Below are 17,191 nucleotides of genomic sequence, written 5' to 3'. Positions count from 1 at the left end.
ATCCTGCCTCCACTGTAAATATTGTCAGCTGCAGGTCTTGCAGCAGGGCAAACTTTTCCACATGCCTCCCCCAATGCAAGCCCTGCAGCTAATGTTGCTATGGGGCTCTCAGTGGGGACCGCATGAGGGAATGCTGCAACCACTGTGGGCCTCCTGAGGTGTGGGACTTGCAACAGTGTTGTTCCTGCTACTGCCGCTGCAAGCCCCATAGCAATGCGGGCTGTGGGGTTTGCAGTGGGGGCAGTGCAGTGGAATGCACTGCCCATCAGGCTCGCAGTGGCAGCAGCATTTTTTCCCCTGCAAGCCCTGCAGCTGAGGATGCTGCCCCTGCTGTGAGCCCTGTAGCCAAGGAAGCTCTTAGCAGGGGCGGTACTCTCTGCTGCAAACCCTGAAGCTGACAGTGCTGCCCCCCCTCCCCAACCTGTCTCTCACCCATTGACTCCTCAGTCTACATTTTCACTGACTACCTGTCTTGTATGCATACCAGCCCAGCCTCTGGCTTTTTTACTTTTCATTCCATCCAGGAAGAGCACACACCAACTGCTGAAACTTCCTTAGCCTGACGAAGGGTTTTGAACCCGAAAGCTTGCTTAATAATCGTTTTCCAACTATTTAAGTTGGTCTAATAAAAGATATCAGATTCACCCAAAGAACCTTGTCTGCCTATGTCTATCTATTACACATTCTTAATGGAGTAACTTTGTAGCTTGTTTTATCATGCCATGATTTGTTTGAATGCATAGCTGGGTCACAATTTAAGGCATGGTTACTTGGTTAATCATGTCTTAAGTGCAATGTGTAGCGGGGCCTTTGAGAATGTGTTTACATGTTTACATCCATGCTAGCACAGAGAATACTCTGAGAAACAACCAGCGTCTGGGTGGATCACAGAAGCTGGCTGAAGTGCCTACACGTGCCCTCAGCTGGATAGCCACAGCAGCTTTCCTCCTCCAAGTGCCAGAGGAGTTCTGCTGCTCCAGAGGAGCTTTTAGCGTAAATTCACTCAAATGTTTGCCAGAAGAGCTGAAGTTCTGCTTTCAAAATGTTGTAGCACAGGATGAGTTATGAGAGCACAGTCCACTCTTTATTTTCCTATAAAGGGACGAAATGTACAACCCTGGAGATCTTCAAAAGGAGACTGGACACACACCTTGCTGGGGTTATTTGACTGTAGCCGTCTTTTCTGCCCAGAGCAGGGGGCTGGACCTGTTGATCTCACAAGGTCCCTTCCAGCCCTAAGCTTCTGTGAATAAGGTTCCCAGTTGTGGCTGGGTGGTTTTGTGATAAACGCCCTAAGCTTCTGTGAATAAGGTTCCCAGTTGTGGCTGGGGTTTTGTGATAAATACAATTGTCTATCGGGAATGGAACAAAGACCAGGTCTGCTGAAAGTAATTAGGTAGTATTGAAGGACCTTAATCTAGCCACATATTTAACAGAATATATAGATCGCATGTAACATTTCTAACTCACCGTCTTCCACAATGGTTCCCATGCTTCATTCTGTGAATAAGGTTCCCAGTTGTGGCTGGGGTTTTGTGATAAATACAATTGTCTATCGGGAATGGAACAAAGACCAGGTCTGCTGAAAGTAATTAGGTAGTATTGAAGGACCTTAATCTAGCCACATATTTAACAGAATATATAGATCGCATGTAACATTTCTAACTCACCGTCTTCCACAATGGTTCCCATGCTTCATAAGAGGGTAGTCTAACATCAAAGTCCTGATACTGTGTTACAGACGATGAATTAGAACTTGTGTTGGAAGTGATATTTTTAATTAGCCCAAATAGATATTTGCAAAAAAAAAGTCTTTATTTGCAAGCTTTCACTCTTCATGGAAGAAAACTATATCACAAAGCATGTTCTCAAATCCTTATTCATTTCATCACTGAAAAATGCTCTCTAACCCTTAGTGGGTATTTTGACTTCATCCCCCTGCCTAAGGAGTAGTTGATGCTACAGTAGCAGTTTCCTCTCCCGCACATACATTGAGTTTCACCTGAAGGTAGTATGCCATGAATATGCTTTAAATGTTCATTGGCTAGCCCTGCAATATTCTTAGAAATGTGGGAGGAAGCAATATTTTGTCAGAACCTGTAGGCAGCGTTTTGTTTTGTTTTTTAATTCTCGCCTTTCTGTAACTCGGTTACAAACTTAGACTGCTGACCTGAGTCTGTAGAACAGCTTCATTGACCTGATAAGCTAAGCGTTCACTTGTGCATTCAGAGACCTTGAAACCAGTTTTATAAAAACTGCCTGTAATTTAATTTATTAGCTCTTGGTATACAGCAGTAAATTTAAGATCGTACATGTTCTTGTATACTGGCTTCATCAAGGCACCTAATAACTTACATGTATAAGTGGCTCCCACTGAAATAAACTTGGATGAGATGGAAAACTTTCTGGGCTGTGCAATCTCTTCACAATATTTTACCTTTAATTAAATGTCACACTCCAAATAAATGATGAGTGAGCTTCTCCTAGCTTAGTAATGGACTCTTTGCCTGACTACCTCATAAGCACAGATTGCTAGACTAATCACTTAGGAAATATTTTCCCATCCTAATTTACATAAGAGAATATTTTTCTATTCTTATTTACATAAAGCAATACCAGTAAAGGGCAGTGTTGGCTAGACTAGAAAAACAGGGCAGATGGTCTGATATTTTCTTATTTTGTAAATATTAAAGTACCATATGTAGAAAATGTGATTTAATTTTGATTTCAGCAGTGTATCTCCTCTGTCTCTTGAGTTTATTGTTCTGTTTATCCGTAGAATTATAAATGCAACTCCATGTTCCTGCTCAAGTTATATTGTACTCTAAAAATATATATTTCATTCTTGGATGGGAAGACTTCTCTATCATTTGCTTTTGACCCACCCTTGTACATGATTTTTGTATCCTATCTGGAACATATTATTTCATATAGTGAATTTGCATAGTTAGCATCCGTTTATTAATTTTTGAGATTGTATTTGGAAATTAAACCTTGGAGCTATGCTGTAAAGATGTTAATATATTTAATTTTAATATATTTAATTTCTAAAACAAATTTATACAACTAGAAAAATATAACAACAATTAAATATTTAACAGGCATGAGGCTGTAAATGTTCCTCTATCACTTGTGATAAGCATCTAGACACTCACCTTCTGAGATTTCCCAATCGCTACGTTTCATATTTAGCTTATTTTATGGTAATATCATTCTGGGTTGTACTTTTATATAAACTTTTGCTATGAATGTATGTGTTGTTATTTTTTCTGCTTACATTTTTTATGAGCAGATTCTGTAATGTTTATAACCAGGAGTGCTTTGAAAAAAATATTGGTTCCTGGATGATTTAGTGGTTCCATATTATACTGAGGAGATCTGTACTCATCCTCAAACTAATTTTCTTTTATCATAGCTGTATCTAGTTTTTGGCCCTATAGTGATCAGGGCCAACAGTGAACTAAGGCATTTTTCTTTGACTTTGTAGCACTAGGATTTCACTACAGAATGAGCTCCATGTTACCTTGGTTAAATTGTTACTCGTGCCCAAACCACTAGTTTAAATCTAGCTTAGGTAGGTACACTGTAGACATTTAATTGACAACATGGTAGACTTACCTTCCATCTGACAGTTTTTATGGAGTATTAAGCAATGTAAAGTGGAAATTTCAAACACAGTGGCTATATTAGTGTAAGCCTGAAATAGGTTGTATTCTTACTTTTGCTCACTGGGGGTTTATTTTCTTTTGTGGTATAACCATTTTTATTAATCTGTGTCTGCCAGTGTTATATAGATGTTTTGTGGGGCCGAAATGTATACAGTTTAAAACCTGTCATGGAGAATGTTACATCTCCAGTACCCAGTGTATCATTCTTGTTTGAAACAATTACTATTAAAATGATCATAAACATTAATTTTAACCATCAGCACATGATTGTAACGTTTTAAGGTGGGACTTGGAAACAATTTAGAGTTCTGCATGCTTAAAGCCAGGGCTGTTCAACTTCAGACTGCGTGAGGCTCATAAACCAAGTGCCTGGGCTCCCACCTGGCTGCCACTCCCCTATTGTTCCAGCTGTAGCAGCAGCAGGTGGGAGGCTGTGGGATCCCCCTTCCTACCCCAGCTTCTGTTTCCAGCCTTTATGCTAGGGTGCAGGCCACAGGGGAAGCTACACAGCACAGTGCTGCAATGGAGCCCATGACCAGAGAGCTTGGGGGCAGAGGGTACAGCATGCAGCCTTTGGAGTCCCACAGTCCACAGTGGTGCAGTCAGCATGGCATTCAGCCCCTACTGATGCAGCTCATGTGGTGCATGGCCTCCAGCTGCTAAGAATGTGGGCAGCTCGGCTTCAAATCACTGTTGCAGCTCTATGGAAATAAAAGACATTCACTTTCTCATAAATGACATAGTATATTAGGGTATCGGTGTCTTTCATTCATAAGCTGTTATGCGGAGACATAAACAGCTAATAGCAGATGTGCTGCATGATGATTTGGATGGTTTTCAGTAGATTGTGGTAATTGTCATATGGGTTTATTTAATTGTGTATGAACTACCATTTAAAATGCCATATTGTGTTTATCTTTTTGTCATTTCTTCATTAGACATAACAGTACAATTAGTACCGTACAAAGAGATTTTTCAGAGTTATAAAATGTACCACTTTAATTGTAGCTGTGGTGGGAGGGCCTCATGGAAGATTTAGGGTGACAGTACTTCTACCCGTCTCCAAAAGGTCATCGGAGAAGTCCATGTTTATAGTGGGCTTAGAGCCTCAAGTCTATGTGACAGCCTCTACACAGTGCTGCCAACCCTGGTTTTTAAGAAACCGGCACAAAAATGTATGAGTGAACTTGTCCAAAACGGACAGTGCTTTTAAATCTTGAAAGGATTTTATCAAGTATCTTTAAAACCTCAATCAGCTTGTAATTCTTTGTTGTTCATAAGAACATATTAGAATTTTGCAAATAATTTCCTTTACTAAAATGTTGGTCCTGTTCCATTAGATGGACATGGCACTTCCAAAGTTCCACTAGAGACAACAAAGAACATGAGGCTGTATGGGCCAAATCCTGTGAGCTAAAGTAACTTATAGTAGTTGCAGTTTCTTATACCAGGGCAGAATTGTTTGTGTTCTAATACATCTCTGGAAAAATGATTTCTTAGTTTGCCTTTACTTTTCGTGTTCGGATCAGTTTTTTTAGGCCCTTTATAAATAATGGAAATTATATTGAATATATTGGATAGGTGTTCTATTTTCTTTGGCCCTAATCTGTCGGTATTAGGGATGATAACCTATAAGCAACTGCCAATCGGGACATCTTCTGAAATGTCATATTTTATGTTTAAAACATGATCTCTGACTTATTCTTAGATGATGATTTGTGTTTTCCCCAATCACTGTACACACACTGCTTTGGGAAATACTATGTTTAGCTCTCCGTATTCATCATTTTTTTATGTTATGTTGTGCAGCAGTCAGGCATATTGTAATGAATTTGTGCAAAATATATTCAAGATGTACTTAAATTTTATTTTTCAGCTCTTCTTCAAGTGGCGATTTCACTTAGCAAGGTAGAGCTTAGTGTGGGTGAATCCAAATTCTTCACATGTACAGGTATGCATTTCATTATATATTCAGGAATGCAGTTTTTGCTAGATTTTCACTATCAACCTGTATAATTTGAATTCAATTCATAGCCATAGAGTATGTATATTAAAACTATGCATTTTTATATTTTGCATTTAATTTTAACTGCTTGATTGTTGGGGTAAATACTAAGTCTTGCTTGGTTTCCCATAATGTATTTTATTCTGGAGACTGATGATATTAGATGCCAAGAAGATTAAATCACTTACTTCTGAAACTGATTTCCATTAGTATAAATTGTTTATGTATATTGTTTTGTCCTTTTAAAATTATTTTACTTGTCTAAACACTAATATTAGAATGAATGAAATGATCATAATTGCATAATTTTTCTAAATAGTTAATTAATAAATTAGACATAGCACACTGCACTGCAGTTGCACCTGATTGTTTTAGTGTCCACTAGAACATAACCTGAAAAATGGAATTAATTTATTTTAATAAAATAGACTTTTTATCTAGAGAAAATTTTAATAAACCGTCAGAAAAAATATTCTGTGAGTCGAGGTCTACACTCAAAAGTACTGAATAATTTCCACAAACCTAGAGTGCATTTGCATGGTATTTCATTGGAGTCTGTTTTAATAGCTTCTTTTATTCAAGGTATATGTAGTATGAGTACCTGGCCCAATAACATCCATGGTAGTTTTGCATTTACTTTAGTGAGGCCAAAATTTAATTTGTGGTGTCGGTGTCCTTTAGGATGCTGCTGACATGCACTTTGATGGATGAAATTCTGCCGCCAGTGAAATCAGTTCTAAAACTACCATTGATTTCAGTGGGCCTGGGATTATGCTCTTTCTTCACCTGACTTAAGACATTATTTGGTGTATGGCTCAGACTTTAGTGTGGATATGATCATTGCTTTGTTTTTATAAGATGAAAATTGGTATTGCTTATGGTTCTTATAAAAGTAAGCCATTCTTAACAGTGGGACCCTGGTGCTTTTCAATAGTTTTATCATTCAAAATGAATAAATACCTGAGGGGTTCAGTCTCTCTCAGAGGTTAGGCCCCTCATATATTTCAGTACCTAATAGAGAAAGATTATGATTATTTATTTAGAGTTACCATATCATTATATTCATATGAATCTATTGATTGCCCCATGAAAAGTCATCAGTATATCATCCCTATGCTTTATCAAGAGTCTGTAAATAAAGTGATGGTACAAAATTGTTAGTTCTATTGTGGTAACAATAGAAATTATGCATCTTTTGTAGGAATGAGGTAAAAGTGACTTAATTTTTTGAATGGCTCATTGGTAAACAGTATGACTTAAAATATTACTTAGAATATGGTAGGCCACATTCTGCAATGTCATCAGTTTTGTTTACTCCCAGGTACTTTTAATTCTACCAAAACCAGAGCAGAGACTGGAAAAAGACCTTATATTAGTTTTATAAATGCCTGACTAACCCTCTGCCTTTGCCTACTCCCTAATCCCATTTTAGTTAGGGTCATTGGTTTGCTGGCATATTCACCTGTCCAGCCAAACAAATTAATTTATCCCTTTTGGAAATCACAGATGTCACTGTTGTTGGTCCTGTATCCTCTTTGACATTCAGCTGTGAAGAGCAGAAACCAATTCCCATTCTCATAATACTCTATGGCAAGGCAGGTCACAGGCTCTGTTTCTTCGGCAGGGTTGATTTGGTGTTGAATATCTGCTTTGTAGAATTTCTTTAAGGATGTAGCCTCATCTCTCAAGAGTCTGTGTTCCAAGACGGGGGATGAGTGGGTAGTCTGGGATACAGAATATAGTGGTGTCGGGATATGGTACAGAATGTGGCCTAGTAATACCACATATGTACCTATATCGGGAGGGATTTGCACCAATCAGTGAGATTTTTGAATGGATGATAATTTTTTAAAAAGGAAAAGAGCGGGCAGGTGCATGAATTCAGCTAGCTGGATATCAGTTTGTTTTGAAAAATGTAATATCGTTTAATGACTGTTTTTGAATGCAAGTCAAAGAGGCTGCTGAAGTTGTTTAATGACAACTTAGAAGCAAAATGTAACAGTTCAAAATAGTAAATTAATCTAGTTAATCTTACATACAAAACCATTTATCTGGTTGCATTTAAAATATTTTTACTGTTCTTAAACTTTTTTTCTCAAAAAATATGTATTACAAAGATATTTTCTTAAAAAAAACAACTAGTTTTTGTAATGGTGACAAAATGTCTCAATGTTGCATTTATTATTCTGGTTATATTACTATGGGCCTCTCTACATGTGCTGATAAAGGTACAATGGGATATATTCCCATCACGTCTTATGATCCCAGGCAGCCCTTGTGCCAGCTCCCATAGCTGCAAGCACTGCAGCTGATTGGGCTCAGCAAAGCTTGCAATTGGGGCAGCATGGGAAATGCTGCTGCCACTGTGAGCCCCATACCTTATGAGGCTTGCAGCAGGGACAGTATTCTCCCCACTGTGAGCCCCACAGCCAAGGATGGTTGCAGGGTGGGGAGCATGCTTCCTGCTGGCTGCAAGCCCTGCAGCTGACAGTGCTGCCACTACTGCAAGCCTTGTCAGGTACGGGGCTGGAAGCATGTGTTTCATGCCTGTGGCTGGGAGCCCTTCCCTTAATGGGACTCCTAGCCGCAAGGGAGAACATTGCCACATGTTCAATTAATGGTGCTTTTGGAACAAGCTACAAAGTTATTGCACGTTTGTTGTGGAATATCTTGATAAATTATTGCTTGTTTTATCACACTATTTATTGTGTGAATGTGTAGCTGGGTCACAACTTAAGATGTCATGCCTTAAGTGTAAGGTGTAGAAGGGGCCTTAATAGTATGGTATACTATACTGTATACTATAATATATAGTACTGAATTATGGTAATTTAATATATAACTCATACCTTGCTTTTGCTTCAGGTGATAAAACATCTGAGAGAGAAATGCCAGTGGGTCAGGTCTAAAATACAGCACTGCTTCAGAGTGAAATGTTCACCAGAAGCTTTTCTCTATTTAATTGTTTTTGAAATTTAGGTTGGTTTTTTTTATTATCATTATCAGCACTGAGTATCAGACAGACAGGGACCAAGAAGAGTAAAGCTGCAATTAAATGAAAATTAGAACATACTCTGGGGCAACAAAAAGATGTAAAGAAAGGTTCAGTTTAAGGTTTTGCCTAAAGTTTTGACTTGGATCTTATCTTCTTCAAATAAACTTCCCCAAAATGGTATTCTACACTATTGCTGTACAAATACAGATCTCAAGATATTGATAGATTTATGTTTCTAGTCCTTACTAATAATTCAGATTAATAACCCATTGAACTTGTGTCTCTTGGATTTAATTTGGTCCCACTTAAAACTTGTATGCAGTTTATACACAAGATAAGCTTGATATGGTTAAGATCATCTCAACTGAATAAAACATGTTTAACTTTTTTTTTTTTAATATTGCTTTTTCTTTTAGCTATTGGTGAGCCTGACAGTATAGATTGGTACAATCCACAAGGCGAGAAGATTGTTTCTAGTCAACGAGTAGTTGTTCAAAAAGAAGGTGTCAGATCACGGCTAACCATTTACAATGCAAACGTAGAAGATGCTGGGATATATCGGTGCCAAGCAACAGATGCAAAAGGACAGTCTCAAGAAGCCACTGTTGTTTTGGAAATTTATCGTAAGTGAAATTGAGGAGCGAAAACAAATGAAAAGAGAACATTTGTTTTAAATTCCATTTATTAGGTAGAAAACTAGCCCTTGATGAAAAAGTAAGCGCTCTGTAGACATATTTCTTTGATGCAATTGATTGTAACTCATGCAATCCAAATCATACATATTGTTATGGAGATTTTAATGGGACATATTCCCCCTCCCTCCCCCCAAACTCTATTATAATATACTATAGCATCATTTAGTATTATGAAATACAGGGCATGTCTACAAATGCATTGATGTGCTTTAGTTAATGTGCATTAAATTTAGTACCTTTGGGCATTTATACATGTGCTCCAAAAGCAATTCGAATTATAGCACCCAGAACATCTCATGTATCATCATCCCCACACTTCAAAAGGGCAGCTGTGGTGCTTTATCTAAAGCTTGTTCAATAAGATTTAGATAAAGCATCCATGCTGCCCTTTTGAAGTTCAGGGACACTGATACACAAGATGCAGAGTCTGCTAGAATGCAGTAATTGCCATACTCCATCAGATAAGTCTGCTCCAACACATTGGAATTACAGTGCATCGGAGCAGCCTCTCTGCTCATGTACTTCATGTTCTCCATTGTGAAGTACTAAGAAAATGTCCATTAATCTGTCTTAATGTGCATTAATTGAAGAGCACAGTTTTTAAGTTAGGCATAGTGCATATTAACCTACTTTAACGCACATTAACTAAATAACACTTTTTCAGTGATGCTTTAATGCACATTAAAATAGGCTAATGTACATTAAAGTCCATATATAGATGCTCCCACAGTGTCTTATCATGAGGATGCACTATGTATATTTCTTGTAGGAGAAGGTACCTGTAACAGGGGCCCCAACCCCAGTTACTTGAGTGAAGCAAACTGCAGACTTGTAAGCCAGCTAGTAGGGTACAGACTGCAAGAGCAACACAAGGGGAGTAAGGGGAGGGACTAAAAGGGAGTGAGACACTGGAAAATTCCTTTTTTTTTTTTTTTTTTCTTTTTTCTTTTAAGTTAGCAGGTTTAGAGTTTGGGTGAGGTTACCATTCAGGGGGCGAACATGGAAGAGCCCAAGATGGACTGATAAGAATTAGTTAATAATAATAAATAATAAGTATTAGGCCAATATAAATCTCCTTTACAAATTCCAAATTTCACATTGATTTGTAGGAAGAGGGATGAAATGTTTAGGCTAGGTACAGACATTCAAAAAGCCCAATGTGGAATTGATCTAAGTTGCAGGGTTTTTTGTAAGCAGTGTAGTTTTGATCGGTAGCAGATAGAACACACATTTGCTGTTTGTTGAGAGAGGCAAATCTTAGACTACATTCTGCCATTTTAAAACCAGTCTGTGTGCTGAACTTCTGTTACAGGTAGAGATTGGTTTCCAATCACTTATACCAGTAAAAGTGTAATGTTTGTACCTGACCCTAGTGTTTAAAAAAGAGCATACAGTAAGATGTCAATCTTTCCCTGTACTTGGTCCTGGGACTTGTAGGAACTTGGTTAGAAAGCTTTAAAGCCTTTAACATAGCCATTAAGTGCCATCTAAGCACATTCTATTTACCTAAAAATATAAATCCAGTATTTAATTGAAGATTATTTCTTCAAATATAAACAGTAGGCATTATGATAAAGTGAGTATATAAAAGCCATACCAGAGGAACTTTGCCAAAGTGTAGTTCAGATAGCTTTAGCAGGTATAATATATTGAACTGAATTCTTTAAATCAATTGTATATATGTACTAATCTAAATGAAGCACTCGGATGAAGCCCAAGATAAAAATTCTTGTATTAAAGCTATATTGTGCCATTATTACTTAAGCAGAACTCCTCATTTATTTCAATGGTGAATTCTATATTAAAGTTAATGACAGGCTGTGGCCAATAGTCAGGCCAGGTCACTGATGAGCTAGAACATGACAGTTAAATGTCAGGTCAAATATTGAAGTGCTGCAGCTGTAAAAGTACAGCAGATGCCAAAGGACAGACCATTTGAAAAATAAATACGATTGACAAAACAACTGTTCAAGCTGATGACATTTACAAGCAATAACACGATGGTTGCAAAGTTGATAGTTCAAAATAATTTCAAATTCTGTAGAAGTCATTTGTATGCCTAAAGCTATCAATCACAACATGGGCAGACTACTGAGAAGTATAGAAATCTTTTGAAGTCTTTGTCAGAAAGAAGTATAGCAATCTAATATTTAACAAAATAGTTCTCAGGAGCAAAGAAAAAGAAAATTACATGAACCCAGGAAAAAGACATGAAGTTTCATGCCAAATTTCTCTAATTTGCATTACTTATGCTGTATGATGGAACAATGAGAGTTCCTGTATCCTTTCAAGTGTGATTATAAGTACACAGCAGTCAGTACGGCCAGGTACAGACATTACACTTTTACTGGTATATGTGATCAGAAGCTGGTCTATACCCGTCACAGAACAGAAGTTCATCACACACAGACTGGTTTAAAAAAATGGCAGAATTCAGTCTTAAGATTTAGCCCTCTCCTCCCCCGGCACCCCACCAAAGGGCAAATGTGTGTTCTGTTTGCTATCAATCTAAACTATACCACTGATTATAGACCTCATTGGCCAATAGATCGGGCTGTACAAGAGATGCACGCAATAGCAGTATGTGACCTGGGTACCACGTTGACTGTTTATTCCTCCACTTGAAGTCTCTGCAAAGGGGATTTGTAGAAGCAAGTAGGAGATAAATTCATGTCTCTGTGTGTTACCCTCCAAACCAGCCAGTGACAAGAAATGCTTGAACTTCAGGGGAGGTTCTATTCTGTCCTAAATGATATTTCTTTGTGCTTTCCCTGTGCACAAAACGTGCATTAACAGAGAGAATACATCTAAGGCATGGTCTTTCAAAAGATCTTGTTGGGCAACAGTTTTGCAAGGACCCTGTATAGGGTACTGTGTTGTATTATTTTTCAATAAGGATTCAAATGATTCAAACCTTACTTACACAATTAACTACTCCAACCCCAAATTATTAGATAATATATTTTTGAATAAATATGGAGTTATTTGTCCGTTGGGTTTTGATCCCTTAGGTTTCACTCGGATGATATGTTTTGTCTTTTTCTACAATCAAGGAACTAAAAATTCACTTCCCCACCCTCAGTTTTATGTACTTTTTAAATAAAAACTGAGATTTTCACAAAATCTCTCCCTTTTTAGTTTCTGAGGCATATATAGAAAAATGCAAACCACTGCCATCAAGGATGTTTCTACTTCAGGAAGTACTCATTCTCCTGAGTAAAAATTCCACTGCCAGGCCCAAAATAGTTAAAAGCGAGAAGTAGGAATCTGTTTTATATCTTGAAGAATGGATTAGATGACCTGATTACAAATGTTCCCACCTCTTTTTCTTTGATTTGTTTCTCTTCGAACAATGTCTGGACATGTAACCTGCAAAGCTAAATAAAATAATATAAGGATTGTTAAATTCTGTTCTTTGCATTTTACAGAAAAGCTCACTTTCCGAGATATAACATCCCCACAAGAATTCAGACAAGGAGAGGATGCAGAAGTTGTTTGCCGTGTCACTAGTTCACCTGCACCTGTTGTCAGCTGGTTGTATCGAAATGAGGAAGTCACAACTATCGCTGACAGTTAGTATTTTGGTAACCTCTTTAAGTTATAGTTCTAATTACAAGTAATAAGACCTGTTTTAATAGAAAGTGCAGGATAGCAAGGATGAGTCTTAAGAGGCTTTTAATTTTCACTTAATATGTATTTAGATTATACACAAGTTGAAAGTTTAAATGGAGACTGATAGCTTTCTAAGGGTATGATGACACAAATAAGTTGCCTTGAGTATATTAAGATAAGATTAAAATGAGTGATGTCATATTTGTTGAAAGACTGAATGCAAATCAACAAAATTAATGAAAACAGAGTACTCTCTTCATGAAATGTCACTTGAAAATGATCATTTTATTTCAGATGTTGTGCTCTTTGAACTTTTACTTTATTGAGACTATATGAAGGAATGATTATTTCAGGGTATATTGAAATAAATGAAAAGCATCCTTTCACTAACCTAATATGATTACACCTGTGTTCTTACCCTACTATTTTCCTTTTATACTTCTGTCCATAGCTTTTAAGAACAGAAGTGAATGTTCTTTGTGTTGAAAGTAAGGAGATATACTGCTACTGTCTCTCTTCTAAGACCTCACTGCTTCTCCCCAAAGCTAATTAATGTTGGTTAGTAGTAAGATACCTATGTCTATTGTGAGATGAATTGTTTTCCTATCTAGCTTCCCAAGACTGCAAAGGAAAAAAGGCAGTAAAACAATTGGCCGTGTTTTGTCACATTGTCCATTTTGTGGTTTTGTTCCTCTTAATTGTTGTAAGAAAGCTCTTTAGATTCTCATGGGAATGACTGATCTCACTAGAACTTCACTATTTTACTAAGTATTTTCATGAAATTTACTCTTGAGTTTTTTGGCAGTATCAGACTTCAAATGCTTGATGAGATTCAAGTAACAGTTCAACCTTTAATTTAACTTAATGCAGACTGCAACACCATTTCTTTAGCTCAAGATCCTGACTTGAGTGGAACTGTTTTTAATTTGTTCATTTTGTTTCATAATCCTTTGATCACATATGTTAACCCAGTAATCTTACAGTAGATTGAGTTAAAAATCCCATTCATGGGAATTTACTCAGAAGAGGTCTTGTTTCAGTAGGGCTACTTATGTCAGTGAGTACTAATCTGTGTTTGTAAAGGCTTGCATGGTTAAGTTTATCCAGATGTGCAACTTGAACCCTTATTCATATTTTATCCCAGTATTTCTCTATTCTTATTCTACCTCTATGGAGGAAGAAAGTAAATCTCTTCCCTATAAGGCACACTAAGCATGAATAGACAGGTTTTTCCCTACCTGCATACCAGTGACTTGTCCACTATCAGACTTGGGCTCTTCCTTCTAGTGTTATCAACCGATTCAGAGATTTATCAGTCACCACTTTCCATATCTTTTCTGCTTGTGACAAAACTGTAAAATGCATCATAATCACATTTGAAATTTCAGGTTGAAGCATGCAGACTCCTCTTGAGTGGCATTAATGTCCTACTTTTTTTTACTTCAAAACTAAAATAAAATGTTTAGATATAATTCATAGCCTCACCAAAGAATTACAGCCACCAAAGAAGAGATTGATTTGGCTTCTGTTTGGAAGACCATATGCAATCCTGCACCAGTGCTGGAAAAAATATTTATGTTTAGTTGCATAGCATTTGTATACACATTCATGGCACAAAAGCCAGACAAAGTTTCATTTCATTTTTTTCTGTACATATTTTGTTTAATCCCTATCCTCACCCTGCTGCAAACATCTTAGTAGAAGAACTGTGTTTAGAAGAGAGATGCAGTGTTTCTATATATTTTAAATAATGACTAAATGTGTGGGTTTTAATATTTTGGAACATAACTAACACCTAAGCAGCTGTTGAACAAAAGTAAGACTTTAAAATCTGAAGAAAATCTGAGGGAAAAGCCTCATTGCATTAATCTGTTTTGTATTTCTTTTGTTATAGTTTCCTATAAACTTTGTTGGAAAAGACTTGGATATTTTCTCCGAATCATGCTTTTTTAAATGGGATAATTTAATTTTTTTTTAAGTGTTTAGATTTATCCATGAAGGTTTTCATCATGTAATATTTGGATTTGAGTTACCTTATGAGGTATGAACTGTTAAAGCAAGATAAATACAAGGTATTAAGTTCCTAAATAGTCTATATTTGGCAAGTATAATTAGCATTTTAAAACCTTTTCTCTTTTATGTCTTGGTATCATATTGAGATCTTCTGTCAGACTTATGTTTGATAGTAAAGTCCCATTGAATTCAGTAGGATTCTGCATGCAGGTAAGCTCCCAGATCCTGATGTAGGAAGTGATCATTTAAGTATATGCAAGGAAGAATTGAAATGATTTGTGTGTTTATAGGAAAAGTTTAGTAACATTTTTTTCTTGTAACTGATGGATAACTATTCCTAATATAAAGCTAAGCACCTACATTCATTAAATATTAAATGTATTAAAAGATGCATTGATTATAAAAATAAATTTGTATTTATTCTAATTGTTGTCTTCCTTTTTGGTCCTAGAAACCTAAAAATATAGAATAATTTGACATTTGAAATTGAAATGATAATTTCCTTCTATATTGTGCAGTTTTTTTTTTATTATGCACAAGGAAGTCATTTTCATTTAAAACATTTGTAGCACCTGCATTGGTGGGAGCTATACAATAATTGGATTGCTTTACTGCTCTAGCTTTCCAATTACAAAATTAATATAATTCTGCTGTATGGGTTACATAGTGAATAAATTCTAGCATCTGAATCTGCAAAACTAGCTATGATTATCCAGGCAGCCTTGGAAGTTTCTATTAATTGTATATCTGCTTTACATGGGAGGCTGACTTAATTCCTAGACAGGTCAGTTCTTCATAGTGAAAATGTAAAGAATATGAAGGACGTTTATAGTTAACTGGGAATATGAAGTCTGTTTGATCTTTCCATCATACTCAAATTACTAGATAGTGCTTCAGTTCCAAGATTTACAGTATTCCTTCTGGTCAATCATGAAGGGAAGGGATGAACTGTCCAACATTCTTTGATCAAATTTAAAAAGACCAACTGGAGAAACCATGACCTCAGGAAGAAACCCTTATTCCCTAAAACACTTTCTTTCTTGGCTAGGTGCTTTTTCTTTTTAAAGATAGAGCAGGAGCTGAGTAGCCCAAAGAAGGATTGAACTGCTATGGGTACCTGTGATGTTCTCCAAAGCTTAGTTGCCATGAATTACAATCCCATTGTGTCTCAGGGCACTAAGGTGCCTGCTCCTAGAAGAGCAGAAACTGCCTGGGGAGGGAACCCAAAGAGAAAGACAGAAGCCCAGGTGCAGGTTACCAGGGCAACAAGCCAGAGGGCAAATTAGCCTGCACCTGCACATGGTCAGCTGATCAGAAGGGGCAGGGCCCTGGTCCCATATAAACCCCAGGCTGGAACTAGGGAGGGCAGTTCTGCTAGCAGCCAGAGGGGAAGGAGCCTCCAGAGAGGAAGTGCTTAGTGATGAAGCAACTGCCTGATATGCTGCCCCTAGGGCTAATGGTGCTCCATGAGCTCTGCAAGTACCCTTGTCTACTCGACACTTAGTGCCGGGGATGAAGTTTGATGCTTTTAAAGGGGCAGGCAGAGCACGCCCTGGTCTTTTGTATTATATTATAGCCCAGGGGCTTATGTTTGTTTGCTGTTTATAACACCAGTGGTTTGGGTGAGGCTATTTGGGGAAGGAGGAGCCCTCATTGGGGGCCCACTACAGTGTGGGGACCCCGGGGCCCAAGAGGGCGCAGCATTTGGATGGGGCACAGACCCTGGCGCCAGTGAGGGCACAGAGACAGGGCTGTGGAGAGCCCAGAGAGGACAAGGGGGCCAAATCACAGCAAGGCCTAGGTAGGACAATGTCAATGCCATCTGCGAGGCTTGGGTGTGGTAAGGGGGCAGTTGGAGCCATGCGTATAGCCCATAAGGCTAGGGTGTCCCGAAACATCCATTTTGAAGTAGAATCCACAAGGGGTCCAGGGAAGTCCATCAGGACTGTATCCGACCAGACGTGAAGGCAGCCTCCCTATATTACATTTTCATCAAGACATGGCGGGCAAGAAAAGTGGGTGCCCATCAGGCTGAATTGGCACGGTTGAGGGGCCTTAGGAGATTACGGCCATTCTTGGACACACCATCCTGTGACACATTGCATGAGAGTCATATCCGTGGTGCTAGAGATGATGGTGGCCTGAACTATTTTTAATTATTCATTTCTTCTGTACATCAACTGTATGCCCTTAGTTTGTTTGT

At 37.7% G+C, this 17,191-nt stretch overlaps 1 protein-coding gene across 1 annotated transcript in view; it reads left to right on the top strand.

Moving 5' to 3' along the window:
• The first annotated feature begins 5,379 nt into the window (after positions 1-5,379).
• Positions 5,380-17,191, top strand: part of NCAM2 (neural cell adhesion molecule 2) — a 260,790-nt gene continuing 248,978 nt past the window's right edge. Inside the window, exons 1-4 of the mRNA XM_025200916.1 lie at positions 5,380-5,404; positions 5,521-5,619; positions 9,085-9,291; positions 12,792-12,935. Coding sequence (XP_025056701.1) covers positions 5,380-5,404; positions 5,521-5,619; positions 9,085-9,291; positions 12,792-12,935 — 475 coding nt within the window. The remainder of the gene's footprint in view (positions 5,405-5,520; positions 5,620-9,084; positions 9,292-12,791; positions 12,936-17,191) is intronic.

This window comes from Alligator sinensis, unplaced genomic scaffold (genome assembly GCF_000455745.1).
Source record: "Alligator sinensis unplaced genomic scaffold, ASM45574v1 scaffold382_2, whole genome shotgun sequence".
In the NCBI taxonomy this organism is placed as follows: Eukaryota; Metazoa; Chordata; order Crocodylia; family Alligatoridae; genus Alligator; species Alligator sinensis.
The sequence above is the reverse complement of the archived record's forward strand: the minus strand, read 5'-3'. Positions and strand labels throughout refer to the sequence as shown.